The 14,150-nt window shown below is 45.7% G+C and overlaps 1 protein-coding gene across 1 annotated transcript in view; it reads left to right on the top strand.

Moving 5' to 3' along the window:
* The window catches only part of LOC127917913 (multiple PDZ domain protein-like), a gene marked incomplete at its 3' end in the record, with an annotated part of 83,268 nt that overhangs the window by 13,272 nt on the left and 55,846 nt on the right, over positions 1-14,150 (top strand). The window contains 4 exon segments of the mRNA XM_052501032.1: positions 1,626-1,772; positions 3,217-3,408; positions 6,806-6,979; positions 7,265-7,474. Coding sequence (XP_052356992.1) covers positions 1,626-1,772; positions 3,217-3,408; positions 6,806-6,979; positions 7,265-7,474 — 723 coding nt within the window.

Here is a 14,150-nt window from a genome sequence, read left to right as displayed (position 1 = left end):
AGGTGTGAGTGCATCTGCACAGTGAGGCGAAGACTTTTGGAGGATGGTCTGGTGTCAAGAAGGGCAGCAAAGAATCCACTTATCTCCAGGAAAAACATCAGGGACAGACTGATATTCTGCAAAAGGTACAGGGATTGGACTGCTGAGGACTGGGGTAAAGTCATTTACTCTGATGAATCCCCTTTCTGATTGTTTGGGGCATCTGGGAAAAAAGCTTGTCCGGAGAAGACAAGGTGAGCGCTACCATCAGTCCTGTGTCATACCAACAGTAAAGCATCCTGAGACCATTCATGTGTGGGGTTGCTTCTCAGCCAAGGGAGTTGGCTCACTCACACAGCCATGAATAAATAATGGTACCAACACATCCTCTGAGAGCAACTTCTCCCAGCCATCCAGGAACAGTTTGGTGACAAACAATGCCTTTTCCAGCCTGATGGAGCACCTTGCCAAAGGGCAGAAGTGGTAACTAAGTGGCTCCAAAACATTTTGGGTCCAAGGCCAGAAACTCCCCAGACCTTAATCCCATTGAGAACTTGTGGTCCATCCTCAAGAGGTGGGTGGACAAACAAAACCCCACAAATTCTGACAACCTCCAAGCATTGATTATGCACAATGGACTGCCATCAGTCAGGATGTGGCCCAGAAGTTAATTGACAGCATGCCAGGGCGGATTGCAGAGGTCTTGAAAAGAAGGGTCAACACTGCACATATTGACTCTTTGCATCAACTTCATGTGATTGTCAATAAAAGCCTTTGACACTTATGAAATGCTTGTAATTATACTTGAGTATTCCATCGTAATATCTGACAAAAATATGTAAAGACACTGAAGCAGAAAACTTTGTGGAAATGAATATTTGTGTCATTCTCAAAACTTTTAGCCACGACTGTACAGCTATAGAGAGGAGAGTGTTATTAACCCCTACTATCCCTCCTCTTCCCAGGTGTGTCAGCTATAGAGAGGAGAGTGTTATTAACCCCTACTATCCCTCCTCTTCCCAGGTGTGTCAGCTATAGAGAGGAGAGTGTTATTAACCCCTACTACCCCTCCTCTTCCCAGGTGTGTCAGCTATAGAGAGGAGAGTGTTATTAACCCCTACTATCCCTCCTCTTCCCAGGTGTGTCAGCTATAGAGAGGAGAGTGTTATTAACCCCTACTATCCCTCCTCTTCCCAGGTGTGTCAGCTATAGAGAGGAGAGTGTTATTAACCCCTACTACCCCTCCTCTTCCCAGGTGTGTCAGCTATAGAGAGGAGAGTGTTATTAACCCCTACTATCCCTCCTCTTCCCAGGTGTGTCAGCTATAGAGAGGAGAGTGTTATTAACCCCTACTATCCCTCCTCTTCCCAGGTGTGTCAGCTATAGAGAGTGTTATTAACCCCTACTATCCCTCCTCTTCCCAGGTGTGTCAGCTATAGAGAGTGTTATTAACCCCTACTATCCCTCCTCTTCCCAGGTGTGTCAGCTATAGACAGGAGAGTGTTATTAACCCCTACTATCCCTCCTCTTCCCAGGTGTGTCAGCTATAGAGAGTGTTATTAACCCCTACTATCCCTCCTCTTCCCAGGTGTGTCAGCTATAGACAGGAGAGTGTTATTAACCCCTACTATCCCTCCTCTTCCCAGGTGTGTCAGCTGGAGAGGTTCAGTGAGACCAGTGGTCTTGGCATCAGCACGGAGGCCAGGGCAGGACACCACTACCTGTGCTCCGTCTTACCTGAGGGGCCCGTCGGACAGAGCAGGAAGATACACCCTGGAGACCAGATACTGGAGGTGGGACGGACTGATTAACATCCATACATTCATTTAAACAAAACATATTTCACCTTTATTTTACCAGGTAGGCCAGTTGAGAACACCTTTATTTAACCAGGTAGGCCAGTTGAGAACACCTTTATTTAACCAGGTAGGCCAGTTGAGAACACCTTTATTTAACCAGGTAGGCTAGTTGAGAACACCTTTATTTAACCAGGTAGGTCAGTTGAGAACACCTTTATTTAACCAGGTAGGTCAGTTGAGAACACCTTTATTTAACCAGGTAGGTCAGTTGAGAACACCTTTATTTAACCAGGTAGGCTAGTTGAGAACACCTTTATTTAACCAGGTAGGCCAGTTGAGAACACCTTTATTTAACCAGGTAGGTCAGTTGAGAACACCTTTATTTAACCAGGTAGGTCAGTTGAGAACACCTTTATTTAACCAGGTAGGTCAGTTGAGAACACCTTTATTTAACCAGGTAGGCTAGTTGAGAACACCTTTATTTAACCAGGTAGGTCAGTTGAGAACACCTTTATTTAACCAGGTAGGTCAGTTGAGAACACCTTTATTTAACCAGGTAGGTCAGTTGAGAACACCTTTATTTAACCAGGTAGGTCAGTTGAGAACACCTTTATTTAACCAGGTAGGTCAGTTGAGAACACCTTTATTTAACCAGGTAGGTCAGTTGAGAACACCTTTATTTAACCAGGTAGGTCAGTTGAGAACACTTTTATTTAACCAGGTAGGCCAGTTGAGAACACCTTTATTTAACCAGGTAGGTCAGTTGAGAACACCTTTATTTAACCAGGTAGGTCAGTTGAGAACACCTTTATTTAACCAGGTAGGCCAGTTGAGAACACCTTTATTTAACCAGGTAGGTCAGTTGAGAACACCTTTATTTAACCAGGTCGGCCAGTTGAGAACACCTTTATTTAACCAGGCTTTGTTCATTCATTTGGTTTGTTAATTAATTAATTTGTTCTTTAATTCACTACTTTGTTCATTCATTCATTCATTCATTCATTCATTCATTCATTCATTTGTTTGTTCATTCATTTGTTCATTCATTCATGTATTCACCCATCCACATGATCCAATGGAACAGTGACCCTGTTCTGCTATGATGTAGCTACATGCAGCACATTGACCCTGTTCTGCTATGATGTAGCTACATGCAGCACATTGACCCTGTTCTGCTATGATGTAGCTACATGCAGCACATTGACCCTGTTCTGCTATGATGTAGCTACATGCAGCACATTGACCCTGTTCTGCTATGATGTAGCTACATGCAGCACATTGACCCTGTTCTGCTATGATGTAGCTACATGCAGCACATTGACCCTGTTCTGCTATGATGTAGCTACATGCAGCACATTGACCCTGTTCTGCTATGATGTAGCTACATGCAGCACATTCAACATGTTTGCTGACCAGACCAGCTTCTCCCCTCTCCCAGGCGAATGGTATCCCTCTGATAGGAGAGACTCACAGAGAGGTGATCAGCGTTCTGAGAGAGCTGCCTCTGTGTGTCTGTATGGTGTGCTGCCGCGTCGTGCACCCACAGCTACGGGACAGTGACCACGACGATGATGATGATGAAGATGTACAGCTCCCCCTCAAAGAGCTACTGGCTGAGTTCAACGGCAAGGTAGAGAGGGATGGGGAGGAGGGATGGAGGGATGGGGTGATGGAGGGGAGATGGAGGGGGAGGAGGGATGGGGAGATGGAGGGATATGGAGATGGAGGGATATGGAGATGGAGGGATATGGAGATGGAGGGATATGGAGATGGAGGGATATGGAGATGGAGGGATATGGAGATGGAGGGATATAGAGATGGAGGGATATAGAGATGGAGGGATATAGAGATGGAGGGATATAGAGATGGAGGGATATAGAGATGGAGGGATGTGGAGATGGAGGGATATAGAGATGGAGGGATATAGAGATGGAGGGATATGGAGATGGAGGGATATGGAGATGGAGGGATATGGAGATGGAGGGATATAGAGATGGAGGGATATAGAGATGGAGGGATATAGAGATGGAGGGATATAGAGATGGAGGGATATAGAGATGGAGGGATATGGAGATGGAGGGATATAGAGATGGAGGGATATGGAGATGGAGGGATATGGAGATGGAGGGATATAGAGATGGAGGGATATAGAGATGGAGGGATATAGAGATGGAGGGATATAGAGATGGAGGGATATAGAGATGGAGGGATATGGAGATGGAGGGATATGGAGATGGAGGGATATAGAGATGGAGGGATATAGAGATGGAGGGATATAGAGATGGAGGGATATAGAGATGGAGGGATATAGAGATGGAGGGATATAGAGATGGAGATGGAGGGATATGGAGATGGAGGGATATAGAGATGGAGGGATATAGAGATGGAGGGATATGGAGATGGAGGGATATAGAGATGGAGGGATATAGAGATGGAGGGATATAGAGATGGAGGGATATAGAGATGGAGGGATATGGAGATGGAGGGATATGGAGATGGAGGGATATAGAGATGGAGGGATATGGAGATGGAGGGATATAGAGATGGAGGGATATGGAGATGGAGGGATATAGAGATGGAGGGATATAGAGATGGAGGGATATGGAGATGGAGGGATATGGAGATGGAGGGATATAGAGATGGAGGGATATGGAGATGGAGGGATATAGAGATGGAGGGATATGGAGATGGAGGGATATGGAGATGGAGGGATATGGAGATGGAGGAATATAGAGATGGAGGGATATGGAGATGGAGGGATATGGAGATGGAGGGATATAGAGATGGAGGAATATAGAGATGGAGGGATATGGAGATGGAGGGATATAGAGATGGAGGGATATGGAGATGGAGGGATATGGAGATGGAGGGATATGGAGATGGAGGGATATGGAGAGATGGAGATGGAGGGATATAGAGATGGAGGGATATAGAGATGGAGGGATATAGAGATGGAGGGATATAGAGATGGAGGGATATGGAGATGGAGGGATATAGAGATGGAGATGGAGGGATATGGAGATGGAGGGATATAGAGATGGAGGGATATAGAGATGGAGGGATATAGAGATGGAGGGATATAGAGATGGAGGGATATGGAGATGGAGGGATATGGAGATGGAGGGATATAGAGATGGAGGGATATGGAGATGGAGGGATATGGAGATGGAGGGATATGGAGATGGAGGGATATGGAGATGGAGGGATATAGAGATGGAGGGATATGGAGATGGAGGGATATGGAGATGGAGGGATATGGAGATGGAGGGATATAGAGATGGAGGGATATAGAGATGGAGGGATATAGAGATGGAGGGATATAGAGATGGAGGGATATAGAGATGGAGGGATATAGAGATGGAGGGATATAGAGATGGAGGGATATAGAGATGGAGGGATATGGAGATGGAGGGATATGGAGATGGAGGAATATGGAGATGGAGGGATATAGAGATGGAGGGATATAGAGATGGAGGGATATAGAGATGGAGGGATATAGAGATGGAGGGATATGGAGATGGAGGGATATGGAGATGGAGGGATATAGAGATGGAGGGATATAGAGATGGAGGGATATAGAGATGGAGGGATATGGAGATGGAGGGATATAGAGATGGAGGGATATGGAGATGGAGGGATATGGAGATGGAGGGATATGGAGATGGAGGAATATAGAGATGGAGGGATATGGAGATGGAGGGATATGGAGATGGAGGGATATAGAGATGGAGGGATATGGAGATGGAGGGATATGGAGATGGAGGGATATGGAGATGGAGGAATATAGAGATGGAGGGATATGGAGATGGAGGGATATGGAGATGGAGGGATATAGAGATGGAGGGATATGGAGATGGAGGGATATGGAGATGGAGGGATATGGAGATGGAGGGATATGGAGATGGAGGGATATGGAGATGGAGGGATATAGAGATGGAGGGATATGGAGATGGAGGGATATGGAGATGGAGGGATATAGAGATGGAGGGATATAGAGATGGAGGGATATGGAGAAGGAGGGATATAGAGATGGAGGGAGATGGAGATGGAGGGATATAGAGATGGAGGGATATAGAGATGGAGGGATATAGAGATGGAGGGATATTGAGATGGAGGGATATAGAGATGGAGGGATATGGAGATGGAGGGATATGGAGATGGAGGGATATAGAGATGGAGGGATATAGAGATGGAGGGATATAGAGATGGAGGGATATAGAGATGGAGGGATATAGAGATGGAGGGATATGGAGATGGAGGGATATAGAGATGGAGGGATATAGAGATGGAGGGATATATGAGATGGAGGGATATAGAGATGGAGATGGAGGGATATGGAGATGGAGGGATATGGAGATGGAGGGATATAGAGATGGAGGGATATAGAGATGGAGGGATATAGAGATGGAGGGATATAGAGATGGAGGGATATAGAGATGGAGGGATATAGAGATGGAGGGATATGGAGATGGAGGGATATGGAGATGGAGGGATATAGAGATGGAGGGATGGGGAGATGGAGGGATATGGAGATGGAGGGATATGGAGATGGAGGGATATGGAGATGGAGGGATATGGAGATGGAGGGATATAGAGATGGAGGGATATGGAGATGGAGGGATATGGAGATGGAGGGATATAGAGATGGAGGGATGGGGAGATGGAGGGATATGGAGATGGAGGAGGATATTGAGATGGAGGGGGATATAGGAGATGGAGATGGAGGGATATAGAGATGGAGGGATATGGAGATGGAGGGATATAGAGATGGAGGGATGGGGAGATGGAGGGATATAGAGATGGAGGGATATAGAGATGGACAGATTTTGGATAGAGGAATGGGGAAATGGAGGGATATGGAGATGGTGTCAGACATATTGGTGGGGTCAATCCAATCCCTTTAATGCCATTTGGCGAAGTGATCAAGTGGACACTATTTCTGGAAGAAGGGTGGAAAGATAGTCAATCAGACTGCAGCCGGGGTGTCATATGAGATGTGCCCTAACTCTCTCTCTCTCCTCTCCCAGTCTCAGTATGACCAGCCCTGCTGTCTACTTCCTGGTTCTAACAACATGGATTGTGGGAGTCGTGGTTTTAATAAGCCTGTGTCTCCTCCTCTGGCCATGTGGGAGAGAGACAGTCAGGTGATAGAGCTGGTGAAGGGAGAGGAAGGCCTGGGATTCAGCATCCTAGACTACCAGGTAAGTCTGTGGTGCGTCTCCATGGTCTAAGGTAGCTTCCTACTCTCCTCTCTTTCAACTGGTTTGGGATCACTAGTAATGTAGACCAGGAGACGAGGAGAGGAGGGTGGGCCAAAGAGTGGATCCTTTGGAAAGACAATAACATTTTTAAAAAGATGAACTGGGAAGCAAAACATTTACATTTACATTTACAATTGTACTCTCTCCTTTCTATTGGACTTGACCTTTGGGAGGACATGACCTTTGAACTGTTGTTCACATGGTCCTTATGTTGTCCCTCTCCAGGACCCAGAGGACGACTCCAAGACTGTCCTGGTGATCCGCTCCCTGGTCCCCGGTGGCGTGGCCGACTCAGACGGACGCCTGCTGCCCGGTGACCGGCTCATGTCCGTCAACGACGTGGACCTGGTCCGGTCGACGCTGGGGCGCGCCGTGCACGTCCTCAAAACCACCGGCTACGGGGTCGTGCGCATCGGCGTCGCCAAGCCACTGCCGGTACGACAGGAACCCAAAACACTCTAACACTGTATACTGTATACCACCCTCCTCCTGTATACCACCTTCCTCCTGTATACCACCTCCTCCTGTATACCACCCTCCTCCTGGATACCACCCTCCTCCTGTATACCACCTTCCTCCTGTATACCACCCTCCTCCTGGATACCACCCTCCTCCTGGATACCACCTTCCTCCTGTATACCACCCTCCTCCTGTATACCACCTTCCTCCTGGATACCACCCTCCTCCTGTATACCACCCTCCTCCTGTATACCACCCTCCTCCTGTATACCACCCTCCTCCTGTATACCACCCTCCTCCTGTATACCACCCTCCTCCTGTATACCACCCTCCTCCTGGATACCACCCTCCTCCTGTATACCACCCTCCTCCTGTATACCACCCTCCTCCTGTATACCACCCTCCTCCTGTATACCATCCTCCTCCTGTATACCACCCTCCTCCTGGATACCACCCTCCTCCTGTATACCACCCTCCTCCTGTATACCACCCTCCTCCTGTATACCACCCTCCTCCTGTATACCACCCTCCTCCTGTATACCACCCTCCTCCTGTATACCACCCTCCTCCTGTATACTACCCTCCTCCTGTATACCACCCTCCTCCTGTATACCACCTTCCTCCTGTATACCACCCTCCTCCTGTATACCACCCTCCTCCTGTATACCACCTTCCTCCTGTATACCATCCTCCTCCAGGTATCTCCTGGATACCCAGATCCAGATAGCAGATGTTCTGAAAGAGCTGCAAAACCTGGACCCGTCCTGGGCTATGACAATCTGGACCCGCCTGAAACTATCTGCACCATTGTCTGTATAACCCCTATTACCAGCCTGTTCAACCTCTCTTTCCTGAGATCCCCAAGGATTGGAAAGCTGCCGCAGTCATCCCCCTCTTCAAAGGGGGAGACACCCTGGACCCAAACTGCTATAGACCTATATCCATCCTGCCCTGCCTATCTAAGGTCTTCCTGTAGCCAAGTCAACAAACAGGTCACTGACCATCTCCAATCCCACCGTCCTTCTCCGCTGTGCCACCTGGTTTCCTCCGGTATGGGTGCACCTCAGCCACACTCAAGGTACTAAACGATATCATAACCACCATCGATAAAAGACAGTACTGTGCAGCCGTCTTCATCGACCTCGCCTGGCTACCACCCCTCTCTGTCAATCACCAAATATTATCGGCAGACTCAACAGCCTCGGTTTTTGGGATGACTGCCTTGCCTGGTTCACCACCACTTTGCAGACAGAGTTCAGTGTGTCAAATCAGAGGGCATGCTGTCCTGTCCTCTGGCAGTCTCTATGGGGGTGCCACAGGGTTCAATTCTCCTCTGTATATATCAATGATGTTGCTCCTGCTGCCACCCGATTCCCTGATCCACCTCTCGCATACCACACCATTCTATATACTTTCGGCCCGTCATTGGACACTGTGCTATCCAACCTCCAAACCACCCAATGCCATACAGCACTCCTTCCGTGGCCTCCAACTGCTCTTAAACGCTGAGTAAACCAAATGCATGCTTACCAACCGATCCTGCCTGCACCCGCATGCCCGACTAGCATCACCACCCTGGATGGTATCCAACCTTGAATATGTGGACATCTATAAGTACCTAGGTGTCTGGCTAGACCTCAAACTCTCCTTCCAGACTCACATCAAACATCTCCAATCAAAAATCAAATCCAGAGTCGGCTTTCTATTCCGCAACAAAGCCTCCTTCACTCACGCTGCCAAGCTTACCCTAGTAAAACTGACTATCCTACCGATCCTCGACTCGGCGATGTCATCTACAAAATGGCTTCCAACACTCTACTCAGCAAACTGGATGCAGTCTACCACCCTCCTCCGTTTTGTCACTAAAGCACCTTATACCACCCACCACTGCGATTTGTATGCTCTGTAGTACCCTCACTCCATATTCCACCCTCCTCACTGGCTCCAGGTCATCTACAAGTCCATGCTAGGTAAACCCGCCTGTATCTCAGTTCACTGGTCACTGATGGCAACACCCATCCGTAGCACGCGCCTCCAGCAGGTGTATCTCACTGATCATCCCTCCTGCCAACACCATTTGGCCGCCCCTCCTGTATCCACCCTGTGACTGGAACGACTCCTCAAAATCGCTGAAGTTGGAGACTTTTATCTCCCTCTCCAACTTCCTCAGCTATCCTGATACACCTAACTCCTGTATACCACTCCTGTATATACCCTATAGGTAAATAGCTCACCCTTTTTACCTACCTCATTCCCATACTGTTTTTATACTGTTTTTATTTATTTACTTTTCTCCTTTTGCACACCACCCTCTCTACCTGTACATGCCCATCTGATCATTTATCACTCCTGTTAATCCAAAATTGTATTATTCCCTACCTCCTCATGCCTTTTGCCACATTGTATATAGACTGCCCATTTTTTTTCCTGTGTTATTGACTTGCTCCTTGTTTACTCCATGTGTAACTCTGTGTTGTCTGTTCACACTGCTATACCATCTTGGCCAGGTCCAGTTGCAAATGAGAACTTGTTCTCAACCACCCTAGCCTACCTGGTTAAATAAAGGTGAAATAAAATAAAAATAAAATAAAAATACCACCCTCCTCCTGGATACCACCCTCCTCCTGGATACCACCTTCCTCCTGGATACCACCCTCCTCCTGTATACCACCCTCCTCCTGTATACCACCCTCCTCCTGTATACCACCCTCCTCCTGGATACCACCCTCCTCCTGTATACCACCCTCCTCCTGTATACCACCCTCCTCCTGTATACCACCCTCCTCCTGTATACCACCCTCCTCCTGTATACCACCCTCCTCCTGTATACCACCCTCCTCCTGGATACCACCCTCCTCCTGTATACCACCCTCCTCCTGTATACCACCCTCCTCCTGTATACCACCCTCCTCCTGTATACCACCCTCCTCCTGTATACCACCCTCCTCCTGTATACCACCCTCCTCCTGTATACCACCCTCCTCCTGTATATCACCCTCCTCCTGTATACCACCCTCCTCCTGTATACCACCCTCCTCCTGTATACCACGCTCCTCCTGGATACCACCCTCCTGTATACCACCCTCATCCTGTATACCACCCTCCTCCTGTATACCACCCTCCTCCTGTATACCCCCCTCCTCCTGTATACCACCCTCCTCCTGTATACCACCCTCCTCCTGTATACTAGGTGTGGCCAACCCTCCTCCTGTATACCACCCTCCTCCTGTATACCACCCTCCTCCTGTATACCACCCTGCTCCTGTATACCACCCTCCTCCTGTATACCACCCTCCTCCTGTATACCACCCTCCTCCTGTATACCCCCCTCCTCCTGTATACCACCCTCCTCCTGTATACCACCCTCCTCCTGTATACCACCCTCCTCCTGTATACTAGGTGTGGCCAACCCTCCTCCTGTATACCACCCTCCTCCTGTATAACACCCGCCTCCTGTATACCACCCTGCTCCTGTATACCACCCTCCTCCTGTATACTAGGTGGGGCCCACCCTCCTCCTGTATACTAGGTGTGGCCCACCCTCCTCCTGTATACTAGGGGGGGGCCCACCCTCCTCCTGTATACTAGGGGGGGGCCCACCCTGGGGGAACCACCCTCCTCCTGTATACTAGGTGGGGCCCACCCTCCTCCTGTATACCACCCTCCTCCTGTATACTAGGGGGGAACCACCCTCCTCCTGTATACCACCTACCTCCTGTATACTAGGGGGGGCCCATATATTTTATATCTACCACCATAACACAGTCAGTACATGTAGTTTATATCTACCACCATAACACAGTCAGTACATGTAGTTTACCACCATAACACAGTCAATACATGTAGTTTATATCTACCACCATAACACAGTCAGTACATGGAGTTTACCACCATAACACAGTCAGTACATGTAGTTTATATCTATCACCATAACACAGTCAGTACATGTAGTTTATATCTACCACCATAACACAGTCAGTACATGTAGTTTATATCTATCACCATAACACAGTCAGTACATGTAGTTTACCACCATAACACAGTCAGTACATGTAGTTTATATCTACCACCATAACACAGTCAGTACATGTAGTTTATATCTACCACCATAACACAGTCAGTACATGTAGTTTATATCTACCACCATAACACAGTCAGTACATGTAGTTTATATCTACCACCATAACACAGTCAGTACATGTAGTTTATATCTACCACCATAACACAGTCAGTACATGTAGTTTATATATACCACCATAACACAGTCAGTACATGTAGTTTACCACCATAACACAGTCAGTACATGTAGTTTACCACCATAACACAGTCAGTACATGTAGTTTATATCTACCACCATAACACAGTCAGTACATGTAGTTTATATCTACCACCATAACACAGTCAGTACATGTAGTTTACCACCATAACACAGTCAGTACATGTAGTTTATATCTACCACCATAACACAGTCAGTACATGTAGTTTATATCTACCACCATAACACAGTCAATACATGTAGTTTATATCTACCACCATAACACAGTCAATACATGTAGTTTATATCTACCACCATAACACAGTCAGTACATGTAGTTTATATCTACCACCATAACACAGTCAGTACATGTAGTTTATATCTACCACCATAACACAGTCAGTACATGTAGTTTATATCTACCACCATAACACAGTCAGTACATGTAGTTTATATCTACCACCATAACACAGTCAGTACATGTAGTTTATATCTACACCATAACACAGTCAGTACATGTAGTTTATATCTACCACCATAACACAGTCAGTACATGTAGTTTATATCTACCACCATAACACAGTCAGTACATGTAGTTTATATCTACCACCATAACACAGTCAGTACATGTAGTTTACCACCATAACACAGTCAGTACATGTAGTTTATATCTACCACCATAACACAGTCAGTACATGTAGTTTATATCTACCACCATAACACAGTCAGTACATGTAGTTTATATCTACCACCATAACACAGTCAGTACATGTAGTTTATATCTACCACCATAACACAGTCAGTACATGTAGTTTATATCTACCACCATAACACAGTCAGTACATGTAGTTTATATCTACCACCATAACACAGTCAGTACATGTAGTTTATATCTACCACCATAACACAGTCAGTACATGTAGTTTATATCTAGCACCATAACACAGTCAGTACATGTAGTTTATATCTACCACCATAACACAGTCAGTACATGTAGTTTATATCTACCACCATAACACAGTCAATACATGTAGTTTACCACCATAACACAGTCAGTACATGTAGTTTATATCTACCACCATAACACAGTCAGTACATGTAGTTTATATCTACCACCATAACACAGTCAGTACATGTAGTTTATATCTACCACCATAACACAGTCAGTACATGTAGTTTATATCTACCACCATAACACAGTCAGTACATGTAGTTTATATCTACCACCATAACACAGTCAATACATGTAGTTTATATCTACCACCATAACACAGTCAGTACATGTAGTTTATATCTACCACCATAACACAGTCAGTACATGTAGTTTATATCTACCACCATAACACAGTCAGTACATGTAGTTTATATCTACCACCATAACACAGTCAGTACATGTAGTTTATATCTACCACCATAACACAGTCAGTACATGTAGTTTATATCTACCACCATAACACAGTCAGTACATGTAGTTTACCACCATAACACAGTCAGTACATGTAGTTTATATCTACCACCATAACACAGTCAGTACATGTAGTTTATATCTACCACCATAACACAGTCAATACATGTAGTTTATATCTACCACCATAACACAGTCAGTACATGTAGTTTATATCTACCACCATAACACAGTCAGTACATGTAGTTTATATCTACCACCATAACACAGTCAGTACATGTAGTTTATATCTACCACCATAACACAGTCAGTACATGTAGTTTATATCTACCACCATAACACAGTCAGTACATGTAGTTTATATCTACCACCATAACACAGTCAGTACATGTAGTTTATATCTACCACCATAACACAGTCAGTACATGTAGTTTATATCTACCACCATAACACAGTCAGTACATGTAGTTTATATCTACCACCATAACACAGTCAATACATGTAGTTTATATCTACCACCATAACACAGTCAGTACATGTTGTTTATATCTACCACCATAACACAGTCAGTACATGTAGTTTATATCTACCACCATAACACAGTCAGTACATGTAGTTTATATCTACCACCATAACACAGTCAGTACATGTAGTTTATATCTACCACCATAACACAGTCAATACATGTAGTTTACCACCATAACACAGTCAGTACATGTAGTTTATATCTACCACCATAACACAGTCAGTACATGTAGTTTATATCTACCACCATAACACAGTCAATACATGTAGTTTATATCTACCACCATAACACAGTCAGTACATGTAGTTTACCACCATAACACAGTCAGTACATGTAGTTTATATCTACCACCATAACACAGTCAGTACATGTAGTTTACCACCATAACACAGTCAGTACATGTAGTTTATATCTACCACCATAACACAGTCAGTACATGTAGTTTATATCTACCACCATAACACAG

The sequence above is a fragment of the Oncorhynchus keta genome, unplaced genomic scaffold (assembly GCF_023373465.1).
Source record: "Oncorhynchus keta strain PuntledgeMale-10-30-2019 unplaced genomic scaffold, Oket_V2 Un_contig_12389_pilon_pilon, whole genome shotgun sequence".
NCBI classification, from domain to species: Eukaryota; Metazoa; Chordata; class Actinopteri; order Salmoniformes; family Salmonidae; genus Oncorhynchus; species Oncorhynchus keta.
This window is presented reverse-complemented; position numbering and strand designations above follow the sequence as displayed.